We start from the raw sequence: 26,828 nt of genomic DNA, 5'->3' as shown, positions 1-26,828 counted from the left end.
TCAGGTTCGGCCGATTGGGGCTCCCACTGGCTGCGGTTCACCGCTCCAGGTCAACAGGGGCTCCAGGAAGCGGCGTGGGCCGAGGGATGTGCTGGCCGCCCTTCCTGCAGCCCCTGTTGGCCTGTAGTGGCGAACCGCAGCCAGTGGGAGCCATGATCAGCCGAACCTGCGGATGCGGCAGGTAAACAAACCAGCCCGGCCCGCCAGGGGCTTTCCCTGAACAAGCGGCGGCCCTAGTTTGAGCACCACTGCTGTAGAGGCCTAGTGGAATAAAGTAAAACTTAAAATCCTTCAATGAACAGCACTCGAGCATGCCAATTAGGTACTGGTAGTGGTACCTTGAGGATGCACCAGGCATGCCTTCAATTAAGGCTGCACGTGGCAGCACCTGCAATTAGGGACTCTGATCAGAAAATTGGGATGGTTGGACAATCTAGTTTGAAATAACGTTGAAAATATTGATACTCCATGGATTTGACAGTAGCCTTTCTCATCACCACCAATTTGAACATTCCTTACATGTGGTATAAAGATCTGGCACTGCCTTATATTACTTGTACAAGCACAACTGGGATTTAAAATGCATTTCACTGGACAGGGAAGGTCAATATATTAGTCTGTTGAAACGAAGTGCCAGCTGTTCAGACTCACTGCGTGATGTGCCTTAGCAAGGGGGAGCTGAAGTGAGGAACTTCATTTAAATAAAGTTATGAGCAAGCAAATACTTTTGCTTACCATTTGGCAAAACTTTGTTTAGACCTTCTAAGCTGAATACATTTCATTTTCTCCTAAATCAACTTAAAACCACTCAGGAAGCTTCATTTGTAATACACCAGGAGTATTATGGGGTAAGGTGTCCTATTTGGAGAAAACAGAAAACACTCATGCCAGAATGCATTAACTACAACAGTGAAGGCAGAGTTGTTTATTCCAACGAGATTACCTCAGCAATAATTTAGTTCTCTCATATTAGAGAGCCAGTATCCTCTCCCTCGTTAACTTCAAGACTGGCTTTCCATTGTAAAGCTGTTTCCCCAAACCACCCCAGTATCCACGAAACAGATCACTTCCATTTCAGATTTTGTACATGTGGAGAGTCTCAGAAAAAATAGGCATTAGTTATGTTTTGAAAATTTTTGTCATGCATTTTTGTCAGGTCTTAACTCGGAAATAGCATAGCCTTGTAACTTAAAATGAGGTTTAGTCGAAAGATCTTGGCGGGGTCATTTTCTACTCTTTAGTTCCTGACCTTGGGGAGCCTGAGCAATTACAACTCCCATAAAAGTCAATGAGACTATGCAAATGGTGAGGATTGCTTATGTGAGTAAGGGCTGCAGGATGGGACATGAGAGGTTTTGTAGGACTTGGCTGAGACCAAACATTGTCTAGACAGAAGTTTATCACATGTGTTGTTTCAGACTTGCCTCATCAATGATCATAACACTGATATTCAGCATTAACTGTAACTTGTAATTTACTGATCAGTCAAATTTTACCTCTTACCAATTCTTGACCCCGAGTTGGATCTTTTTGATAACAGCATTTCTATTGCATTGAACATATTCTAAGCACCTTTGCAAATACTTGGACTAGTTCTGCAAGGTGCTGAGCATTCCCAGCTTTCACTGAATACAATGGGAATTGAGTTGCAAGACCTTGTTTGAGACACTTGACACATTTCAGGATTGGGCCCACTATCAAGAGTAAAAGATATTTTTCGCTTTAGAATTATTTCTTCATGTTTAGCTTTTAGCAGCCTGCTGCAACTTTTTTACATACTGAATTTAAAATGAGATTTTGATAAAGCACTATTATTATCCTGAGAAATTCTATAAGGATTCTGTATAGTGTTAAATTGATCTACTGTATGCTGGTCTAAAGTTAATTACTTCTGCACACCCATTTTTAAGACTGTCCTAATTTACAGAGGTTCAGAGGTGGACTGTCACCCTGATCACCTTGATTGATCTGTCCTTCAGCCCTTTCATAGATTGTGCGGATCACAACACATTTTCCATTCTTCTTGTATCCTGGCTTTCCTTCTCCATGTGCGGCCATGTCTTTCCACGATAAAATCTTCCCATCTCTTTGGAGGTCGGCCGAGTGGTCATTTCAGTTCCTGTGGGTACCACTCAGCAACAGCTGCAGTCCATCGATTGTCAGTCTCGCTCTATGCCCGGCCCATCACATTTACTATGCCTGCTCTCACCATGTCCTGCACTCCACTCTGCTGTCTGATCGCTTCACTGTGGACTCGGTCACAGATTGAAATTCCCAGAATTCTTCTTTACATTGCCCTCTCCATGACAGACAGTTGCTGCGCCTCTGTCTTTGTCAGCGCCCATGTTTCGCTGCCGTACAACATTGCTGGCAGTACTGTTGAGTTGAAAAGGCTGGCGCATGTTGCCTTGGAGGACATCCTTGATAGAATTGAATGCGCACCAACCTGCTTTCTTTCTTTGTAAGAGTTCACCTTCCTGATCGTGGCACATGTTAATTTCTTGGTCCAAATAGACGTATTACTCAGCTTCTTCTGTTTGTTCTCCCTTGATTGTTGTTATTTGGGCTTCTGGCAAGGTATCAGGCCACATAAATGACCACAGGTGAGCAGTATGTAACATAATACATATATTCTCCTTAGATCTTTCTTGTGTTTTGAATTGAAGGAACTGCTATGTCTCTTCAGACTACAATTATTGTATTTTTCCAATTAAAAACCTCTTTGACAAGTTCATTGCCTTCTTTTCCGAATAGTGTTTGTTCACCTTTATCGCTTCCTATTTATTGATTGGAGCTTTATTGAATTTTATACTATCTTGGCAAGTTATTTTAAATTCCTAACAGATTTCTGGTCACTGACAGACTGAATCTGTCAGTATTGTCCCATCTGTTAATTAATATTTCTTCCTCTTTAGAAGACTAATTTTTTTCACTCTTATGTTAGCCATAGCCCACATTAACGCTTTGTGCTAGCTTCCTCCACTCTTTGCATCTAGCTCTGAATAGGAACCCAGGGAAGGAAGTGTGCCTCAGAGAGGGGGCACAATTTGGAGGGGGGGGAAACAGGTGATCAGTCCCGGCTCTTCCCTTTTGCCTGCCGTAGAGGTGCAGGGAGTGAGTATGGGGGATCTTATTTCCCCATATAACCATGCAGCTGTGTAGGGCTGGTCCATCGTTGGCCCTTTGGCAGTAGTGCTTGAATCCAGCACTGCAATAATAGCTTTAGAACACAGTTTTTCATTTACTGCTATGGCAACCGTATTATATTTAAAAATCTGCCCTCATCTTTATATTTTTCTCTTATTTTCAGAGGTGTCAGCTCCAATCAGGCTGAATCCTGATTTTGAAATTGTTGTTCCCGATGCAAATGGTCTAACAAAAACAGCAGTAATCTCTTAAAACTATATTAATTTACAGATTCAGAGGTGTTTCAAATGGTGATGAGATTTACAAGTTAGTGAGCATAAATTGCATACAGAGATGACCAGACGACAGGGAAGAAAAATATGATGAAACAATTTTTGTATGAGACACTAACATACAATTTCTTAAAATCTTTGCTTTTTCCTTCCCTGCTACATTTCTCCCTTGTGGTATATAATCTATATCAGGGGTGGCCAGCCTGAGCTTGAGAAGGAGCCAGAATTTACCAATGTACATTTTCAAAGAGTCACAGTAATATCTCAGCAGCCCCCTCATCAGCACCCCCCCTCCGCTCCCAGAGCCTCCCAGCCCCACAGATCAGCGCCTCCCGCTCCCTCCCCGCACCTCTCAATCAGCTGTTTCGTGGCAAGCAGGAGGCTCAGGGGGGGAGGGGGAGAGCGAGGGCACGGTAGGCTTGGGGAGGGGGTAGGAAGCGGTGGAGTGGGAGCAGGGCCTGTGGCAGAGCCAGGGGTCGAGCAGTGAGCACCCCCCGGCACATTGGAAAGTTGGTGCCTGTAGCTTCAGCCCTGGAGTCGGTGCCTATACAAGGAGCTGCATATTAACTTCTAAAGAGCCGCATGTGGCTCCAGAGCCACAGGTTGGCCACCCCTGATCTATACCCATGTACTCATATAATTTACATCACTTTTTTGAATTTGGCCTATAATATATCTTTATATAACGTAGTTGTGACGTTCTTGGGTGCAATCCAGACCAGTGAAGTTCTGTGTTACCTCCTGCCCTGCAACCTGGGGCACCTTGCAGTGCCCTGCTTTGGTAGTTTTCTCCCGAGTTGCTCGCAAACAGCCTGCCAGTGTGTAAATCACTCCCCGAATGTCTGTGTGCAGCCACAGCCTGTCAGCAAAGACCAGCCACATCCTGGCTTCCACCAGCCTTGGTTATTACTTGCAAGGTGACTCCAACACATTCCCAATTCTGAATTTCCCCCTGAAAATGTGTGTTCTGCACTGACCAGCCCTCCCATGGATAGCCTAGATATATTAGGGCTGTTGTCACTCTAAGGGTTTGATGCATAACAGTTTACCACCTTAAATGGGGTGACCACGGTCAAACAATTGACTCCCAGTCTTTATTCAGGCCTAATTTGATGGTGTCCAGTTTGCAAATTAATTCCAGTTCTGCAGTTTCTCGTTGGAATCTGTTTTTGAAGTTTTTTTTGTTGAAGAATTGCCACTTTTAAGTCTGTTTATTGAGTGTCCAGGGAGATTGAAGCGTTCTCTGACTGATTTTTGAATGTTATAATTATTGACGTCTGATTTGTGTCCATGTATTCTTTTGCGTAGAGACTGGGAGTGGATGGGTTACTACAAAAACTAATTTCCCATACTAATTTCCCCCTACTAATTTCCATACTACTCGCACCTTCTTGTCAATAGTTTGAAATGGGCCACCCTGTTTACTTTGGCCTCATTACCACTACAAAAGTGATTTTTCCTCCCTTGGTATTCTATTGTTGAGAATAGCCCACTTCCACTTTAATTGAATTGTCTCGTTAGCACTGACCCCCTACTTGGTAAGGCAACTCCCATCTTTTCATGTACTGTGTGTATATATACCTTCCTACTGTTTTTTTCCACTCCATGCATCTAATGAAGTGGGTTTTAGCCCACGAAAGCTTATGCCCAAATAAATTTGTTGGTCTCTAAGCTGCCACAAGTACTCCTCATTGTTTTTGCTGATACAGACTAACACAGCTACCACGCTGAAACCTCTGGCTTTTAAGGCCTTCCCTCCTAGGTCAACCCTACTCCCTCGTTAGTCACACAGGGGGAGGGTGATCACAAGGCTGATTGAGGCTGATCAAGGGAACAAAGGCTCAAACAGTCCTCAATCACACAATCCCAGTTGACCCTGTAACTTAAATAACCTGAAAGAAAAAGAAAAACACAAACAGTCAAACAAAGTCACTCACCCCAAGGTTAGTACTTGCACCTTGTTCATTCAGCAGGGGGATCTCCTTCACTCTCTCTCAAACTCCCCTGTTGGCGGTCCTCTGTTCGCTAGCTCACAAAGTCATCAAGTTTCAGAAACCTTTTGGTGGGATTTTCAAAAGTGCTTGTGTGATTTAAGAATACACATGACTTTAAGAGGGACTTATGCTCCTAAATCACTTTTGAAAATCCCACCTTTTATCTTTAAATCTGCTTTCCCTAATACATATAATTACATTAAGTATCTCCCCATTCTTTCCACAGTGTAAATATATAACAACATTTCACTTGTACATAGTTATGTTCTTTTTGATGTTTGCTCTTTAGGTAATGATTCTGACGTTGACCTTGACAGGAAGGAAGATGAGCGAGAAAAAACTCCGAAGAGGCCACGGATACAGAAAACTGAGAAAACTCTATCCGCAAAGGAAGGCGACCAGATTTCAGGAGCTAAAAATCCTATTATAAGCGTGGTTTTGACAGCACATGAAGCTATTCCAGGTAACCATAATTATTCACTATATAATCAGATTGTTTTTAGTTTGTGGGTATTACTTAATGCTCACAAAATAGAAATAAAGTAATTGGAGTAAGATTAATAAATGTTCAGAATATTTGTGATCTGAAAACCAGCAATATTTAGCAATTTGGTCATCTCCTATAAAGGCTTGCTCCTCATCTGGGAGTTACATAACATTCAAAGCTGTCCTCAGCTTTCTTTAAAGGCCTGATGTAAAGGTATGAAAGGGAGTTTGGAGACTTAGGAAAAATAACTGAGTTTATATAGAGTAATAAAAGTATGTAAAGGATATTAAAGAAGGAGCTGAAGATATGAATGATAAATCAATAGAAGAGTAGAAAACCATTCTTTTTTCCTTTAATAGCAGCATCATATTTTTAGGACCTGATTTATGTGTACAGCTACCTTAAATGTGAGTGCAAATCAGGTATTTGCAAGCACAAATGATTAGTTAGGTATCTAATTGGACATTTATGCATACAGATAGTGTACACATGCAGTATTTGAGTGTACAAATTAGGAGTGCAAGAACAAGTATGTTTCTGTAAATCAAGTACTTGAATTGATATTTAATGGAGTATTTTATGGCTATGTGCAAAGTATTTTCTATAGTAATCTTTTCATCACAGGATTTCAGACTTCTTTACAAATGTTAATTATTGACTCCGTAAAACCAAGCCTGGGCATTTGTCTGTTTTGGGCCCTTTTCAGTGGGTTACAAGGCTAGTCTGTAAGGGCAGTGTGATCGCCAACACCTTTCTGACCTCACATGTGTGGGGATGAGGTAACATCTTCTTGAAATGCCCATCCTCTAGCCATTGCAATGACAGTGGGAATAGACAACTAGTTAGAAATTTGTACAGCTGTACAAGTGTGGGCATGGATATGAATAGTACCCTACCAAATTCATGGTCCATTTTGGTCTATTTCACGGTCATAGGATTTTAAAAAACTTAAATTTCATGATTTCAGCTATTTAAATCTGAAATTTCATGCAAATTGTAGGGGTCCTGACCCAACAAGGAGTTGCAGGGGGAGGGGGAAAGGTCACAGTACCGCCACCCTTACTTCTGCACTGCTGCTGGTGACAGTGCTACCTTCAGAGCTGGGCAGCTGGAAGAGCAGTGGCAGCAGCAGACCAGAAGGATGGCATGTTATGGTATTGCCACCCTTTCTTTAGTGCTGCTGTGTGTAGAGCTGGGCCATCAATCAGCAGCCACCAATCTCTGGCCACCCAGCTCTGAAGGAGCAGCACAGAAGTAAGGGTGGCATGGTATGGTATTGGCACCCTTACTTCTGCACTGCTGCTGGTGGCAACGCAACCTTCAGGGGTGGGCAGCTGGAGAACTTCTTCTGCACTGCTTCCAGCAGAGCCGGACCCTCAGTCAGCAGCCGCCGCTCTCTGGCTGCCCGGCTCTGAAGGCAGTGCAGAAGTAAGGGTAGCAATACTGCAACCCCCCTAAAATAAACTTGTGACCCCCCTGCAACTCCATTTTTGGATCAGGACCCCCTATTTGAGAAACGCTGGTCTCCCCCATGAAATCTATATAGTATAGGGTAAAAGCACACAAAAGACCAGATTTCATGGCAGGAGACCAGATTTTCACGGTCCGTGACGCATTTTTCATAGCCGTGAATTTGGTAGGGCCCTAGATATGAATATTAGGATTGTGTGCATATGTGGCTCTGTGTACATGCTTCGGGGTGTATGAGAGTATAGGATATATGGGAGAGAGAGAATCTAGGGATAAGGAAGAATAGGAAGGGAAAATAGTGTTGCTGAATTGTGATTTTATTGCAAGCATCAACATATTTGTCATTTTTCTTCACGACCCAGCTTCTATAGTGAAGTGATTGTTTGTGAGAATTTTGGGGGGGAGAGAGGGTAGTGATGTGTGTTTTTTTTTTTTTTTCTTTTTTTTAAGTAATTTTTAGACTTTGTGTTTGCAGAGAAAACCCTGAAAGGGTGATACAAATATACCCTGGGTGTGGGGCTTGTCAGATGGGTCTGGGTATAGGGAGGTAGGGCTTGTCAGGGTGAGCGTTCGATGGGCCTGCTTAATGAGGATCCCCAGCTGCTGTCGAGGGGACGCTGCATGCTGGGATCCCGCTTCCCCCTGCAATTCCCCTATCCCCTTTTCTTCGCCACCCCACCCCCCCCCCTCCCACATTCCCCTGCCACTGCCCCCCCCCCCCCCACACCCCATCTTCCCTCATTTCCCCCACCCCCCTTACCCAGTCCCACCGCGGACACTCACTGTTCCACAGAAAATAGGAAGGCTCCCAGAACACAGAAGGGGAAGCACAACTAGCACTATGACCCAGGGTTCAGCTGCAGAGTCAGCCCCCTAGCTGGGCAGCTCTGCCTTTGCAGGAGGGAGGGGGCAGTGGCATGTAACCCTGTGTGCCCACCATGCCTTGCCTCTGCTTAGGGGGGCAATCCCCCCAAAAAACTGCACACATGTCCCCCCGCAGCATCCCTGCTATTTTCTGCGGGAAAAAGCAGGAAATGTGCATGGTGCGGGGGTGTTTTCTGCTGCGGCCACGCAGTCCTGCAGAATCCCCCCAGAAGTAAGTCACTGGCATGCACATACGCTCAGTCCAGACCCCCCGATGATGAACACGCAGGATGATGAATTCATGCCTAGGAACCCCATCTCTGAGGCTTTTCTAGGCATGCTGAAACAGATGGGCTGCCGGGGATGCATAAGTCCCCCGGCAGCTTTTTTTTTTTTTTTTTTTTTTGGCATTTTATTGCGCAGGGGGCACAGAAAAATGCTGGCCATATGAATTCTGTGCCCCCCGCATCAGAGCAGAATCCCCCCAGGAGTAATATTGGTCATTCATTTACGGTTTTAAGCTATTTTGATGTCTCTGGAAATTCTGAGGTCATTCCTTTTCTCATAAATGCTTTTATGTGTACACTATCATAAAGATGGCTTTTAACACCTTTCCTTTCATTTCCTGGAGATCTTTCTTTAGTAGAAAGTTAGTTTATTGCTGCAGACTATTGCTGAAGAATAAAGAAAAAATATTTCTTCCCTCTGACTGTACTAGATCAGTGGTTCTCAACCTTTCCAGACTACTGTACCCTTTCAGGGGTCAGATTTGTCTTGCGTACCCCAAGTTTCAGCTCACTTAAAAACTACTTGCTTACTTTTGCCTTTTTATGTCTGATTTTGAATCACAGCGCACTATTACTGAAAAATTGTTTACTTTCTCATTTTTGCCATATAATTATACAATAAATTGATTGGAATGTAAATATTGTACTTACATTTCATAGTTGAGCCTATTTTTCACTTGTGAGCCTTGTCTAAAGCCTGAGCCCCAGGCAGCGGGGCTGAAGCATGTAACATAGATTCACTGGGCCCGTGTAGCGTGGAACCTCAAGCATTTGCCCTACTTGCCATCCCCTAATACCAGCCCTGCACGTACCACCCCCACACACACACCTGTCCCATGACCCCACTGGGGGCTGCAACCCCCAGGTTGAGAAACACTGATCTAGATGAGTTTGATGTACCCCCTGGAACACCTCTGAGTGCCCCCAGGTTGAGAAACACTGAACTAGATCATGTCAAGTTCAAGACTGTTTAAGTGCTGTCACTGCAGCATTTTCATCAAGCATTAGCACTCTATAGCCACCTGTCCTCTAAGCTGAGAACTTTGTATAGATACCCCTTTTTCCTTAATGTGGAGCGTTATAAAATCCTTGTTGAAGATGCCGCATAAGCTTTCTATTAATTAGAAAAATGGACACTCCAGAATTAGTCGGGTTTTGAGAAAGTGATCATACTCAGGGCTTTTCTACACTTGAAACACTACAGTGGCACAGCTGCAGCTCTGCAGCTGCATCGCTATAATGCCTCAGTGTGCACACTACTTACAGTAGTGGGGAGGGGTTCTCCTGTCAACATAAGTAATTGCACCTCTCTGAGAGGTGGAAGAATTCTTCCATAGACCTAGCGCTGTCTACACCAGGGCTAGGTTGGCTTAATACATTGCTCAGGGATGTGGATTGTTCACACCCCTGAGTGATGTAGCTGGGTCACCTAACCTTTTAGTGTAGACCAGGCCTCAGATAGCGTGTCTCCTTTTTCTTATGCAAGATGCTTTCCAAATGGTTGTATTAGCAGCTGTTCAATAAACTTTTATTCTGCACTACTTAGGTCAGGTTCAGGGACACTGCTTTATATTGTGTTTACTGTAGATTATAGCTAAACTGATCTTTGAAAATCCCTTTAGAACAGATCAGGGGGATTCTAATTTTTCAACAAGGACAGCTAGACAAGGTTTGATTATTTTTTCTTTCATAGAATGAATTTAGAGCTCAGGAAAGGTAATGGATTGACAGCCTTAGAAACTTGGAAGCTTATATTAACCCACAAAATAAGTATAGCTTGAGCAGTAGCATTGCAAACGCCTCTTCCCAGGGCACTGAAGGATCTTATTCATTAGCTGGAGGGACCCCATGCTCCCAGAGGTGAGAGGGAAGATTAATCAATCCTTTGACCTCTGATTAAATTGACTAGTAGGCGTTTGTTGTTATTAACATCTCTCCACTAGAAATTGCACTGATCACACACAGTTATGCTTTCACAGTTTAAGAGTAAATGCTTTTAAACGTCACTGACTGGTGTTTTTCTTTGATAGTGTGTACGAATGTGTTAATGGCCACCACTGGGTAAATACAGTGTCAAATCCTCAGTCTTCTGTTTTCTGTTAATTTCATTTTCCCCTCCAGCATGAAGTGGCATGTATAGTTCCTCTGGCCACTGCTAATGCTGAGCCCCATAGGCTTAGTGTTTCCATCTTCCACGCCCATGGGTTGGTTTTTTTTATTTTAGTAATCTGGACCTGAAACTGACAACATAGTTTATCCTGCTAGGCTGATGGTAGAAAGCACCTTCAGCACAAGGGACTCTCTGACTTATAGGTCACAGGAAAAGTATCTAAACAGGGAAGGTAGCTTTCATGCTTGGCAACCCATTGGATTACCACAGACTATCCAAAAGTCCCCATCACCATTGAAAACAAGAACTGCTAGCCAAACAAAAAGGTAATATAGTACACAAGAAATTGGCTACAGTAGATATATACCATGTCAGGAGTTACAATATTACTAACAGCATATCCCAGCAGACAGAATCTGTCTAGAACTAAGAATATGATATCCCACAGGAACTATCTATAAAGTAAAAAGATAACAAATTCACACCCTCTATTCCCTACTTGATCCCTGTTCCAATTAGTTTGAGAAGCCACAAGACAAAAAAACCCCAAATCAGGAAAGGCCACAGCCACTTGTTTAGAGGTTTGCTACATAACCATACAATACCAATCCTTCACACACCCCCAGGCAAAGGAAACCGGGACCAACCTCAATGGTCTGTTTGAAATTACAAAACATGTCGGAGCCGTAGCAGAGTCATTTTAGGTGAAGGATGCCTGTGGAATTCTCTACCACAGAAGATCAGGATGAACTCAAATCTTGTCTCTATTAGAGACCAGTCCACACATTTGCTATTTTGTGTTAGACTTTTCTCAAAAGACCTTGTGACACTGGCTGGCAAGATGGAGAAGGGATAAATAAAATCTAAGAATCTAAAATCCTTTCTGAGGTTGAAGCAGAGAATATAGCCCTACTAGGCTTACAATGAAAATTAAACTTCCTGTATTTGGCACCAAGATATATACTGATTAGTGCAGTTGACCAGCATCTGCTCAGTAACTGCAAGAAATCAGCCAATATATGGTGGTTCAGCGGAGAGACAAGAAAGTGGAAATTTCTTTTATGTAATGCCAATTTTTTTCTTAAATGGTAAGCATATATAAAATATGGTTGGTTGTCTGTCATTCTACTTTCTTCATATGCTGCTTTTCTTCTTTGATTGTAAGGTGTTTGGGATTAGGACTCTGGCAAATATGGAGCTGCTATATAATAATCTAAAAGAGTACTGAGATATAATCATTTTATGAACACTGTATGTGACCTGGTCAGTGTGGTGAAGTTCTTGTATATCTGGTTATAGACTTTTCTATTTGAATTTATTGATCTAGCTCAAGAGAGAGCTGTCAGGGGAAAAAAAAACAAGCAGAAAAGCAACACGACAGCAATAAATAAGCAAACCTTCCAATAAATGCTGGGGGGAAATAACAGGGCAGTGACATACTGCCAGGTTCCAGCATGAAGTGGCTGGAGTGTAGAGATCATAAGGACACTAAACCGTTATAAAGCCCTCTCAAGAGAGGAAGGGGGATCAGTTTCCAGGGGCTCTCCAGGGAGACAAGCTGATAGAGAAAGGCTCTGTAGCAGGAGTCTGGGGAAGTTGGGTCTTTCCAAGATCCTGGTAATGGTAAGTAGAACCCTGCGCAGATACAAAATTTGAATCCGCATCTATCCGCAAACATGGTCCACAGATGTCTGCATCCATGGCTAGAAAGCGTATATCCACAGATTGGCAAGGCTCTAATGGTAAGCCTTGATATCACAGCCACGGCAAAGCCTACTGGACACTCACCAGGCTGCTGTGTTTAGGTCCTATCTCAATGAGCCCTATGCACGTTCAACTTCCTGAATGGGTAGGCTCCAGCACTGTTTCATTCTAGGCCTCTCTGGCACACTCCTGGGGCACAAGCTCTCTGTCTGTTACCCCTTCAAGAAAATGGGACCTGGCAGTCCAGCTGCCCTACACCCCCAGGAGCTGTGCCGATCTTCTCCACATTAAGACACACCTACACACCATTCCCTGCCTCAGTTTCTTCATTCTGGAGCATTCTCTGGGCTTAGGTTAGGCTATTTTAGGGTGTCCAAGATCCTCCTCCTGCAGCTAATGGTTCTTCTCCGAATCATGGAATGTATGTCTCTCTCTCTCCCCCGCCTCCACCCAACCAGCTTCCTTTGACCTTTGCTGGTCCTGCTGGCAGAAATCCCCTCTGCTACAAAAGCATGCCTTTTGTACCTCTCCCTTGCCCTAATTTTCCTCTTTCCCTCTAACTGACCCAGTCTCTGTTTTAAAGGGCTCATCCTTTTGTTCCTCCTTCTGGGGAAATTCTACTGCTTCAAACCCCAGCCTTCTACAGAGAAATTGGGGAAAAAACTGGTTCTCCAACCCATTGTGCTAAGATGCTACTTTTTCAATTGGGCAACCATCAAGATAAAGTAAGAAGAATCAATGGTCTGGGAGATGTGTGGCACAGCTCTGATAGCTGATGGTGGATTCTTCATATACTGAGGCATTCATTGAAGCAGCAATTTAAGAAAATCAACTCAAATTCATAAGTTGGTTGCATGTAGATTGATTCCCCAAGTTATCATAGTTGGGGATAGTAAGATCTGTTTTCTCTTTGGTTCTAAATAAGTAGTATTTTGCTTTAAGAGGGCTATTTAGCCACTGTATTAACCATTGGTCACTGCTTCCCAGGCAACAGAACTGCAGGGTCTGAATCCAAGTCAGACCTGCTGAGGTAATCATGGTTAGTACCAGGGGATGTTAGCTCAAACCCAGGTCTGAGAGTGAGAGAATCATATAATTCTTCCCAGGCCTGAGACCTGAGTGGGTTGCACTTGAGATCAAGAGGGAGTCTGAGATACAGATAGCCTGCTAACTTGGCCAAGGACTGTGTCTACTGGAAACATACACTACCTGGCACAATGGGGCCCCTATTCTGATCAGGGCCTTTGAGTGCTACTAGTCTCTAAATGTGGTGTGCATTGCAGGTATTAGTTGTAGAGCTGGTCAGAAAATGTTTATCTTTTCTGTGCTCTGGGCTCCCTGGCTAAACTACATCTCTCATCGTGCACTACCATCTCAGCTCTTCATGAGCAACCTCAGTGCATCGTCGGAGTTCCTGGCCACAATACGTCATGGAACATGTAGTCCTGCTGGGAAACCTGGCCCATAGACGAGAATATGGGTAAAGCCCTGCAAATCTGCGGCTATCTGCTTTATATCTGCGGATGTCCGCATCCAAATTTTGTATCCGCGCAGGGCTCTAAGTATGGGCATAAGGAACCTGAATTCATACTCCTAGGAATTGCTGTGGTGGTATTTTGAAATCAAAATTTTTGATTTTTGGAAGTTTGTTTTTTCAATTAAAAGTCAAAATTTTCCTGTGGAAAGCAAGCATTGCAAAAAAAACCCAAAAAAAAAAAAAAAAAACCCCAAACCCTCCCTCCATTAAAAAACAGTTTTGATGGAAAATTTTTGGCCAGTCCTAGTTATTTACCTACCGACAAACTTTCCTTCACTCATAGACAGGTTTCAGAGTGGTAGCCGTGTTAGTCTGTATCAGCAAAAAGAACGAGGAGTATTTGTGGCACCTTAGAGACTAACAAATTTATTTGGGCATAAGCTTTTGTGGGCTAAAACCTGAAAGCTTATGTCCAAATAAATTTTAGTCAATCTCTAAGGTGCCACAAGTATTCCTCCTTCTTTTCTCTCTTCACTCAGAGTATCTAAGGTTTAATCTTGGCCTTTTTACAATTTATTTTTCAACTAAGACCCCCCCCCCCCCTTTTTTTTTTTTAAGTATTGCTTATTTTTTTTTGGTAAAGGATAATTTCTTTAAAACCATCTGCCTTATTGGTGGGAAGATAATTACCTTAATTTTGTTTCTTCATGATGCAAGGAATATTTCATATGCATTGTTTTGTTTCTTTTCTCTCTCGCTCTCAGAACATAGTGGGAGTCTAGATTTACAAAAAAATCGTTCTTCTTACTTTATCTAAACAGTCCTATGTGACTTTACCTTTTAATTTTGTTCTCTCCGCTTTATTCTCTTATTTCCCAAACATCTTCGCATTTCATTTCATCCGTGTTCTTTCTTTTGGCACAAAAAGAAACAAGTTACTGTCGTCTTTCTCAGTTAGATCTTTCTTAGTTTCTAGTGCTGTAAACTGAAATGTGATCAAATGCTGACATAAACAAACAAAAAATCTTTGAGACTTAATGCAGCCAATTGTGCATGAAATAACTTATTTCAGCTAAGCTGTTTTAGGTCTAAGATTACACACACACAAAGTATGTTAAAAGAATATTAAGTTTGCAAAGTCAAGCACTGAAAAGTTAGGAAATGCCAGACTTAAGGTTGCATAGGTAACCTTAATATGTCCCTCTTTTGCATATGCATTATGATACAGTCTTTAATTACATAATCATATGCTACTTTTTTCATAAGACCGCTACCTTATTCAGTGCACAGGATGGATAGAACTCACTGAATGAGCAACTATTAAATATTTTGTTTTCTCCTTATTGTACACTGGGTGTCTCCATGCCTTATTTACTGCCCACTATTCAAACCCGCTAAAGACAGAATTATTAAATTCCTCATAGGCTTTTCTGTGGTGCTCATCACTATTGTATCTGAGTTCTTAACAAACATTTATTTGTCTTCCCAATGCCCCTGTGAAGTGAGGAGGTGGTATTGTCCCAATTTACAGATGGGGAGCTGAGGTAAAGAGATTTCTCTTCATGCCAATCCCCTGCCTCATTCACTGCACAGCTTCCAACTTCCTCAACAAATGAGTTAAGGATCCTACAGACAACAGCCTCCTTTACTGTGCAATCCTGATTCGTTCACAGAGCAGGTCCATTCTGTGCACTGAATGTGACAGAATGTGATGGTTTCCTTCACCAGCTTCCAGCCCTGGTCTCCTTGCACAGCCAGGCCCAGGCTCCTCTTTCTATCCTTTCCCTCAGTCCTGGTCCGGCTTTTGACCCCTCTGCATTTTAATTGGACAGCTTCCTCCTCCTCCTCCTTGCTGACTGTTCTCCCTCTGCTGGCACCAGTGCACAGGAGACAAAATGTTGATTTTTTTTTTTTTTAAGTACTGGTAAAAGTTATTTTTCTCTAGCCTTATTCTTGGAAATGGCTGTATCATTTTGGCTGAAATTCTCCCCAAAACTTCAGCCTGAGGCAGATACCCTGTCATGTAAAATTTCAGTTCAAATGGTTAAAGTCTGGCAAAGATCTAAGGAACTGAAAACAGGATCTTATAATAGAAGTGTCAGGCAACCTTAACTGGCATCACTTCCTCCACCTACAATACAACAAAGGTCTGCAATACAAGTACTACAGTTTTACTCTGTCTTTCTACTGTTACATTCAAATAAGTAGAACAAACCAAAGTAAAATAGCATAATAGTCACAGGACAACTGCGTTTTAATATCACTATTTTAATAAGCATTATTCTATTTTATTTAGTGTTTTATTTTAATTTTAGGAGCTACAAAAATTGTTCCAGTTGAGGCTGCTCCCCCAGAAATTGAATCAGCAACAAATCCTGAGACAGCAGTACCAGACCCAGCTCAACGAAGAGGGTATCAAGAATATGCCATTCAACAAACACCATATGAGCAGCCAATGAAATCGAGCAGGTAATTTTAGAGTACTTGGGTTCATGTTAAACTTAGGAGTGACATGTTTCCTTATCCAGCATCATGTAAATGGAAATTCCTCCATTTGTTTCCCTTATTTCAGCAGGCAGAAACAGATTATACATCAGGTGAGTCAGAGTAGCTAGACCATTAGAGTCTGTCAAATATTAAGAGTTAGAACAATATAAGAAGATAAAAATAGGTAAAGAATCATCATAACCTAAAATAGCACCTTTGTCTATTGGAATTTACCCCTTTCTTTCGTTATCTTTAAATGGTTTAATATCTTATCCTTCAGCATCTTTGTGAGGCAGATGTTAGCTTTCTCTCAAGACAACCAATCTTGCCTTTATAAACTGAATAGCAATAAGTTCAATGAAGTTAACTATTACTGCTACCAAAACTGAGTCTCCCGAATGTCGTATTTCCACAAGTGCTAAGACTGTAACTTTAACTGAGTTTCTGCAAATATGTTTACAGCATTTCCCCCTTAATTTTTCTAATAATAATAGTTCAGCACAAGAATGTTGGAAACTTAAACTTTAGAATCGGTTAGTCCTGAATTTTTAAAAAAAAATAGATACAGGGGTTAAAATAAATTAGATGTGCAACGTATGGCAATTAGTTTGTGTGAGTCGTGTGTGTGTGTGTGTGTGTGTGTGTGTGTGTGGAGAGCGGGTGGGGTGTGAGAAGCATATCTGTTAATTAAAATGTTAGCATCTCCTCCCATCCATAAAATGAGGATTTTTATATGCCCTTAGTCCATAATATACAGTAAGGCTCCTTTGGCATATTTTGCAACTATATATCAGAATTCTAAAGATAACTATATTCTGGTTGTTTGGCTTCTTTCTAGGTTAGGTCCTACTCAGCTAAAAATTTTTACATGTGAATACTGCAACAAGGTGTTCAAATTTAAACACTCTCTTCAGGCTCATTTGAGGATTCACACAAACGAAAAGCCTTACAAATGTTCATACTGCAGCTATGCCAGTGCTATAAAAGCCAACCTCAATGTCCACATGCGGAAACACACAGGAGAGAAGTTTAGTTGTGATTACTGTGCATTCACCTGTCTCAGCAAAGGCCATCTCAAAGTCCATATTGAGAGAGTCCACAAGAAAATTAAGCAACATTGCCGCTTCTGTAAAAAGAAATACTCAGACGTCAAAAATCTAATTAAGCATATAAAGGAAACACATGACTTGCAAGACAAAAAAGTGAAAGATGTATTTGATGAGCTCCGCTTGATGACCCGAGAAGGCAAGAGACAACTGCTGTATGACTGTCATATTTGCGAACGTAAATTCAAAAATGAACTGGATCGAGATCGACACATGCTAGTCCACGGTGATGAAAGGCCCTTTGCTTGTGAGCTATGCGGCCATGGAGCCACGAAGTATCAAGCACTCGAACTTCATGTCCGAAAACATCCATTTGTGTATGTTTGTTCTGTGTGTTCGAAGAAATTTGTCAGTTCTGTAAGGCTCCGTGCACATATCAAAGAACTGCATGGAAATTTACAAGAGATTTCTGTTTTTAATAGTTCTATCAATCAGAGTTTCTGCCTTCTGGAACCAGGAGGTGATATCCAACAGGAAGCACTTGGAGAACAGTTTTCACAGACTGCAGATGAGTTCATGCCCCTAAGTGCTAATGCTCTCAGCGTACCAAAGCAATCTACTTGTAAAGATGAATCAAATACCATAGATGGAAGCCATAATGATCAGCCTGGTGATCTTCTGAAAATTGAGACTGCCCCTTCTTTAGAATTTGAAAACTCCCCGGTGGAGAATGTACCAGAACCACCATGTCAACCATCAACAGACCTAGCAGCACCAGACCCTCAATCAGACCTGGCTTCAGATCGTTTCTTACTTAAAAATGCTACCTGTGCTTCCAATGAGCTAAAGGCTTCTCATGAAAATGTACAGAAAATCAGTCATGATAGTTCAGTGAATATGCAGGATGAAGAAATTCAGCTGTTGTTGTCTGGAGGCAAAAGCTCTAATATAAGACAGAAAAATATAGACAATGAGAACCTTTCAGCTTCCGAAGAGAAAGTTCAACCCTTTTGTCTTAATGAATTAGAAACTAGCAAGTCACCAAATCAAAACACAGATGAGTCCACAAACCCTCCTACAGCATTAGATTCCAATACAGCCGTCAGTCCACAGCTGGACTCTCATAATATGGCTTCTGATAATCGAAGTGGAGCTGTTGCCTTTATGCAGATATTGGACAGTTTACAAAAGAGACAAATGAACACAGACTTGTGTGAGAAGATCAGGAAGGTTTATGGAGACTTGGAATGTGAATACTGTGGTAAGGAGCAGTGGAATACTGTGAGTTAGTTCAAATAAGTCATATAGCAGTACTTTTTCATTGCATTCTGGTTTATAGTTTGGTGCATTTGTGTATCTTTTCATTTGTAGCAATAGTAATTTCTGACTTAAATACAAAGGTTCTGGGCTGGGTTCTGGTCCACTGAAATTATTTTGTGCTGCATAAGCAGTGCAAAATGGACTTAAATCTGCCAGGGAAACCTTGGAAAAGGGAGAAGGCATGGCTAAGTGAGGTTCTGATATGCCTGATTCTCTGCTGGGGTAACATCCATGTGGGATGGTATGCTTGCAACGTAAGTTAAAGCTATTGTTTTTTCTTTCCCTCCCATGCCCCTTGCTGCTTTAACTTTTGCTGGGGCCAAGCAGAGCAGAACCAAGGAGTTTCAATCAGCTCACCGTCAGCCCATGCTCTCCATAGTGCTCAGGCTTTGTGTGGGCCATAATGGAGAATTCAGCCTTCCATGTTTCTGTAGTATGTAGAGATGTGTATATATACACCAGACATGTCTGATGGCATCTTCTTATAGCAAATAATGTCATGTTAAATTACTGATGTGGTTTCCCTTTTTCATAACTTTCTCAAACAAATTCCTTTGGGGTGGAAATTTTCAATACTTAGTCTGAGACCAAAGTTGTTGTGTTTTGGTGGAAGTTACAAAAGTGGGGAGTAGCATACACTTGTCTCCGATGTTCTGACTGAAAGTTTTGTGCTTGCATAATTCAAAAATGGAGAAAGTCAGAAACTCTGAACTTGTCTTGTTATAGTGTTCATCACTGAGAAGGGAAAGGAATTCAAGTTTTGAAGATATTCAGTATTTAAATGTAGAGTTATCCTTTAAAGTCAGCATATTTCTACAGGCATGTTCAAAGATTTTCTAATCACTTTTTTTCCTGGAGTCCTTATTTTAGAACAGTTTGGAACAAGAGGGTCAAGTGTCAACAAGGCCTCCTGACTCATTTATGGTTGGTTCAGCTAAACCATACTTGCTACGAATTCCTGCATTTTCATGTTTTAATTAGGGGCAAACCTTTAAAAGAACTTCCTCATTAGGAACACGCTTGTTACGATATCCTGCATTAAGGGGTCCCTTGTTAAGATCTCTTTCTTTAGCACATGTCAATTAAGGAGGTGCCACAATTGTTATTTCTAAATATATTTGCATCAGTGAGATGTCTTAAGATAATTTTACCAGCTAACATTTCATTAAACACAAAAGGATAGGATTCAGATGTTGTGGCTTGAATTGAAATTGAATATGTATTTGAATTCTTTACAATATCAATTTAAAAAATATCTTCAGAAAAAAAAACTTGTTTTCATGTTTGACTGTTTAATTTTATTTTTAGGCAAGTTGTTTTGGTACCAGGTGCATTATGACATGCATGTTCGTACTCACACTCGAGAGCATTTGTATTACTGTTCTCAGTGCAATTACTCCTCCATCACCAAAAACTGCCTTAAGCGTCATGTCATTCAGAAGCACAGTAACATTTTGCTGAAATGTCCCACTGAAGACTGTGACTACTCCACTCCAGATAAATACAAGCTCCAGGCACATCTTAAAGTTCACACAGAGCTGGTAAGTACAAACAAAATAGTATTTTTTTAAATCTAACTTCTATGTAGTCATCAGAATTTTCAAAATCAAGTGACAATATTACATGATGACCTCTGCCTCTGTTCCCAAAACATATCTAATCTGTCTAACCTCTGTTCTTATATGACGCCCATCATTGATATAAAAAGGTGGTTCTTTGAGTGTTGGTTCCTAGCTGTATTCCACTGTGGGTATGCATGTGCTCCGTACGACTGAGATTGGAAGATTTTTACTAGCAGCATCCATTGGTCCATGCCTGAGCCCTTTTCCTCTTTGTGCTCCAAATCAAAGGTATAAGGGACGGGATGGATTGGCTGCCTCTCCAGTTCCTTTCTACCATCCTTAGTTTATGACAGAATTTCTTCAATGACTGCAGTGATATCTAGCTCGGCAGGCCTCAGTCGACGTGGTGGATATGGTCTCCTGCTCGATGGTGACAGCTATAGTCATATGGAGGGCTTAGTGGCTCCTGTCCTCTGGGTTCCCCAGGAAGGTACAAATTACAGTTGAAGATTAATCCTGTGAGGGAGAAAACCTGTTTTGTTAAAAGACAGATAACTCATTAGATTCACTGAAAAACTCAAGGACAACCCTTGGTCCACTGGGAGTCTCCACTTCAGCACCAAAAAGTAAGTACCACAGGCCTCAGCCATATAGACAGACCAACCCCTCAAACATTTTAACTAAAGGGGCTATGAACCACCAAGAAAACAGCCCAGGGTGCAATGTAGCAAACATAACATTTCCCTCCTTCCAGCTCCCACCTCCACATAAGAAACTTCTGTCACGACCTTTGAGGGCTGCCAATCACTCCATCTTTAATCTATCCAGGGCTCCAATACCCAATTTGGTGGTTGCCTAACCTGTTCATCCCAGCCTTGGCACATAACAACAGAATGAACTTGTACAGAAAAATTATAAAAGTCAAAAACATCCTGTCACCTATGGGCGAACACTTTTCTCAAAGCTATCACACCATAGCTGACCTGTCAGCCCTCATCCTCAAAGGAAACCTGCACGACACCTTCCTGTAGATATGTGACATCTTTTGTGAGACTTCACCTTCATTGCCTGCAGGTTTGGCTTCAGATGGTTTACTTGCTGAGCAGACAGTGTGGACAAACTAGTCTTGCTTCCCCACAGAGCATGAGCTTCTCTGACTTGGTGGAGGACCAAGTGTGTGTGTGGTTCCCTTCATTCCCCACCTCAACGGAGAAGACATTAATCATGGATGCCTGCTTATTAGGGTGTGGCAGCCATATAGACGAGAGTGCAGCCCAAAGGACATAGAGTTCTGGTTGCATATAAACCTCCGAGAACTGTGTGCAAATCCGTGAGTCCTGCAAGTGATTCCCACCTTTCATACAAACGCTACATATTTGAGTGATGTCAGCCAAAATGACAACAGTGTTCTACATCAAAAAATGGAGAGAAAGATCCAGCCCTCTACGTATAGAAGCTGTCAATCTTTGGAACTGATATGTTCACTGTCAAAACCCTGCGTCCGCAGTGCACCTTCTAGGGATACATAACATGCTGGCAGACAGCCTCAGCAGACACTTCACTGGAATGCGTTACCTAGGGAGGTGGTGGAGTCTCATTCCTTAGAGGTTTTTAAGATCAGTCTTGACAAAGCCCTGGCTGGGATGATTTAGTTGGGGATTGGTCCTGATTTGAGCAGGGGGTTGGACTAGATGACCTCCTGAGGTCCCTTCCAACCCTGATATTCTATGATCCAAGGATCCCGAATGGTAGTTGCATGTAGCTGTAGTACAGAGCATATTTCGCCAGTGGTGCTCTCCATCTTGGGACCTGTTTGCATCTCAAGAGAACTGAAAATGCATGATCGACTGCTCCAATGGAGCTCAAGGTTAGGGCTCCAGAGGAGAGAGATTCCTAGTTCCTTGGTTGAAACAGTTGGTGTATACCTTCCTGATGAGCAAGACCAAGCAGTGGTCATCCTGATTGCTCCCAGATGGTCCAGACAGTTCCTCAACATTCTTCAGATGTCAGCATGCCGTACATTAGTATCCATGCCATACATTCCCGGACCTTTGTACCCAGTACAGTGGCAAGGACAGGCATCCTAATCTGGCTCTCCTCCCCCTGACAGCTGGGTATTTTGATGAGCGTTGAACCTAGACATGACACATTCAGAAGCTGTTCAGTCTATCCTTAGCAATAGTAGGAAGGAATCCACTAGAGAGTAACACACAGCTAAGTGGAAAAGGTTCCATGTTTGGGGTTATCTGGCAATGATGATATCAGATGACTTTGGCACCCCACCGTATCAGAGTATCTTCTTTCCTTAAAGACTTCCGGTCTTTCCCTTCACTCCCTCTGGGTACACTTAGTAGCTATTTCCACCTGTCATTTTCCTATTGACAACCTTTCCATCTACATCCATCCTGTGACTTTATGATGTCTGAAATGTCTGGTCCAAACCTTCTTTCCTGTGATGAATCCTGCTCCATCATGGGACCTCAATCTGGTCATCTCCACATTAAAAAAGGCTTCTATTTGAACTCCTCGCCTCATACTCTTTGACCCACTTATCTGTGAAGCTGTCTTCTTCCCAAAACCTCATATCACCAGTGAGAATAGGAGACTTCATTCTCTAGATATCTGTCGAGCTTTGGCATTCTACCTACAAAGAACAAAATCTTTTAGGAAATTGCCTAGACTGTTTATATCCTTTGCTGAATGAATGAGAGGGGAAGCAGTCTCTTCCCAGGGACTTTCAAAGTGGATTCCAAGCTTCATTCTGCTGTGTTATGAGTTAAGACAACCATCTGCCAAGGCCTCTTCGATAGCCTCCCTTCAAGATGTTCTGTTACTGACATCTGTAAAGCAGCAATATGGGGTTCTATCCATACCTTCACATGACATTACACCCTGGTGCAAGCTTCTGTAATTGACATATCTTTCACCACATCTGTCCTGTAGGCATTGATACCATAGAGGCCTGTGCATTCTCCTCTGCAATTAATACTGCTTCTCAGTCACCCACAAAGGAATACAATAAGGACCATCACATGAAGAAGGAGAAGTAACTTATCTTGTACAGTAATGGAGTTCTTCGAGATGTGTGGTTCCTACCCACCATCCTGTATTCCATGACCCGCCCTCCTTCCCTTCTGCTTCAGAGCCTTACATATGATTCATGGTAGAGAAGGAACTGGAGAGGTGATCTGTCCACACCACCCCTTATATCCTCTGTTCAGAGTGTGAGGAGAGGAAGGGCTCAGGCACAGACCAACAGACACTGCTAGCAAAAATCTTCTGGTCTCAAGCACGTGGAGTCCATATGCTCCCACAATGGAATTCAGATGGGGACCACACATCTTGAAGAACTCTAGTTACTGTATAAAGTAAGCAACTTCTCTTTTTCATTCCTTTGTGGTGGCATCTGCTGCATCTAACCAGGCTGCCATTATATACCAGGTAACATCTCAAGGCTTCGAATGTATTTTTTTACTTGCCTGGTAACTGATTCTTTTGTAGTTCCTGCAGCTAAGGAGAGATCAGAGAGGAAAAGGATGTTGGGATAAGGAGTCTAGAAAGATGACCTGCTTGTTGGTAAAACATGATTTCTTCTCCTGAGGTGGAGGGTTGGTACTAGAAAAATATCATGTGGCATGTGAGAGAGATGTTTCCGTGTATGAGACATACAAGGCTGCTATCTTCAGTTAACTTCACACATTTGCACTACATTAGTCTCTTTATTTGACAGCTTCAGGACATGCCCACTTCAGAACAGTCGTGCCCTCCTCAGATCCACCTTGTTAGATGGTTGTTATTGCTAGTAACAAGTGTGAAGGTTTATATTGACAATTCTTGAAAGAGATAAAAACTTATTTACCTAATAACGCTGGTTCTTCGATTAGACTGTCAATATAGATCTACAATCCCTTCCCTCTCCTCCCCTGTTTTCATAATTTGTATAGTTTCTGAGTAAATAGAAGTCACCTCAGGACAACTGAGACAGCAATAGCGCGTCTTCACCAGACGCACTACAGTGGTGCAGCTGCACCGATGTAGCACTGTAGAGTAGATCTGTCCTGAGTAAGTTCTCCTTAGGGAAGACTTAGGGCTGTCATAGCAGAGGTTTGCATGATAGGATGAAATACATTGGTAGACACACATGGAAAGGATTGCACAGCAACATACAGCACTGGCCAGCTTGAGCCAATTAGTAATAAGTATTCTCTATTGAGGAGTGAAAGACATTTTTCTTTTTTGTTTTTATTGCTGTAAAATGCTAAAAATTTCGTGAGTCAAACTATCAAAATACAACAGGTTTTTCTTCTTCAAATTGTAAGATACAATGATGATAAAAACATTTTAAGTAGGTTGGGAAGGAAATGAGAGAGAGAGAAGATGGTGTTTGGAGGGAGAAAATAGGGAGACCATAGAATTTTGATGGAAAGTTTGAAGTGCTGTGATACGTTAGCAATACTTTGACTTGGTGATGAGGTGAATGAACCCCATTGTGCCAGAGCAGGAGCTTTGTGACATTGGACTGTTTCTTGCATTATTCATTTCAAGAATAAGTAGTGCTGTCTGTTTCCTTTTTTGGCTTCTCTCGTCTTCATTTTTGGCATTTAGACATATCTTTGTGTTGTTTATGTAAGCTGCGGCTTGTCTAAAACTATTGAGACCCCTGGCTATGAGTACAAGTTTCTTGTAGGCTTCTATATTAATTTACTGTTTATTTTATTAGCATGATTAAAAAAAATGACTATCTGAAAGAGCAGTAGCAAAAACATATTGCTCTGTGGGGAAGAAACAGTGCTATGCTGTGCAAAGCTGAAGACTGAGGGCAATATGCACAATGGAGGGAACTATTTTTCCTGAGGGTTATTCTTAACTTGTTGTTGCCTCCTGCTGCAAGCCAGCATCAGTCTTTTTTACTGATTTATTTTGATCTCTTCTTGCCCTCCCAACCGCACTTCCCTTTGTGCCTTACCCATTCTTCTGCCTCCCTAACCACTTGTCTCTTTCCTTAGTTCCTCTTCTTTATGGCCAACTTGTCATCAGCCTCCCTTGTTTCAGAGGAATCAAATTTCAGGGCTGAGGGTTCATTACCAAAAATGTTCTGCTGTCTGTTCAACCCCTAGTCTTGGGCTTTTAAGGCATTAAGAACCACCAGTACCTTGAATTGTACTTAGAAGCATCAGTTGATGTTACAACCGGGATGGGTTTTTAAATTTTTTTGCATAGTGGCCAGGGCATTGAATAGTCAGGTCATATTCATTCATATGAATTAGCAATGTAATCTGTGCAATATAGATCAAATGAGGATAATTTCTCAAAGGTTTGTATAGCCCTTTCAGAGAACCCATTTGTTCTAGGGTGATTAATGGAAGGAATAATAGATACTTGTGTTGAAAATTACTGCAGTCTTAATGTGTATACTTCGGAGTCACTCAGAATCAAAGTGTGGAGAAAACTTGATGTCAAATAAATATTCATATCATTTTCATAGTTAATATTTACTTAGTGTATACTTTTCAGGGAGGGAGCCATCAGCCATTTTTTTGTGTGTGTGTTTGCACAGTACCATAGTGGGGCCTTAATTTCTAACTGAGTCCTCTAGGTGCTACCCAAATACACATAATGAATAGTAATATCAGTCTCTGCAGGTTTTTCCTCCAAATGAAATAAGTATCCCTAGTACAAAAAAGGAATACAAATTAATTCTTCATTCTGTACCACCTTTGTCTAGTTTGGACCTGAATAATTTCTGTGTACTCATGGCCACAAGGAGATTTATGCCAGGTTCACCCTGATGCATTTCTTGAACTGTGTCAGTTATTAGGAAAACTGCAAAAAAATCATTCTAGTAGTAAAAACAGCAGGCAACATCCAGCCCCATTGAAGTCAATGGCAAAACTCCCAAAGACTTCAGTCGGGTCAGGATTTCACTCAGTGTGTACAAAGGAGAGGTTTGTTACATCACATAGTTGCTTGCCATTTCAAAGAGCATCTCCACTGGCATGTGCTATATCATATCCTACTATTGTTGGTTTCTAGTGCATCCAGGCTAAGGTTAGGTTCAGCACTTTTGCTTCATTAAATAAATTTCACAGTGGTCTGTCCATATTTTAAGTGCTCCATATCATAAGACTGGGATTTTTTAAATGCCTGTATACTAGTGCACTTACCCATTTAATTAATCTTGAAGCTTGCATGTGCTTCAGGGAAGCAATACACTGATCAATGGACTGTTCTTTGTGTGTAGAATTCGTAATATATCTGGTGATTCATTTGTAGCAAGATCTGAATACATTCATATAATGAAAGGCATATGTGTAAATGGCCTTATGTTGTAATGAAGTATAGCATAGTTAAATTAAGAAATTCCACCCGCTTGTAATAGACTGCTTAATTCACAAGGTTTGAGAGCATTTATGAATCTGATTCTGTTGTCTTCACAGAGTGAGAAATCTAACTGTTTTTCTTTGTTTAGAAATTATTTTATCTTTTTAAGCTTCTTGCATTTTCTCTAAGTTAGTTAATAGGGACGTCTTCACTTAAACTGCTGCAGCTGTGTCCCAGTAGCGCTTCAGTGTAGACACTCACTAAAGCAATGGGAGAGGTT

General features: G+C 41.8%; 1 protein-coding gene across 1 annotated transcript in view; it reads left to right on the top strand.

Moving 5' to 3' along the window:
* The window catches only part of ZFAT (zinc finger and AT-hook domain containing), a 147,030-nt gene that overhangs the window by 46,689 nt on the left and 73,513 nt on the right, over positions 1-26,828 (top strand). The window contains exons 4-7 of the mRNA XM_034763661.1: positions 5,703-5,876; positions 16,128-16,281; positions 17,138-18,606; positions 19,974-20,206. Of these exons, the coding sequence (XP_034619552.1) occupies positions 5,703-5,876; positions 16,128-16,281; positions 17,138-18,606; positions 19,974-20,206 (2,030 nt within the window). The remainder of the gene's footprint in view (positions 1-5,702; positions 5,877-16,127; positions 16,282-17,137; positions 18,607-19,973; positions 20,207-26,828) is intronic.

This window comes from Trachemys scripta, chromosome 2, assembly GCF_013100865.1.
Source record: "Trachemys scripta elegans isolate TJP31775 chromosome 2, CAS_Tse_1.0, whole genome shotgun sequence".
NCBI lineage: Eukaryota > Metazoa > Chordata > Testudines > Emydidae > Trachemys > Trachemys scripta.
This window is presented reverse-complemented; position numbering and strand designations above follow the sequence as displayed.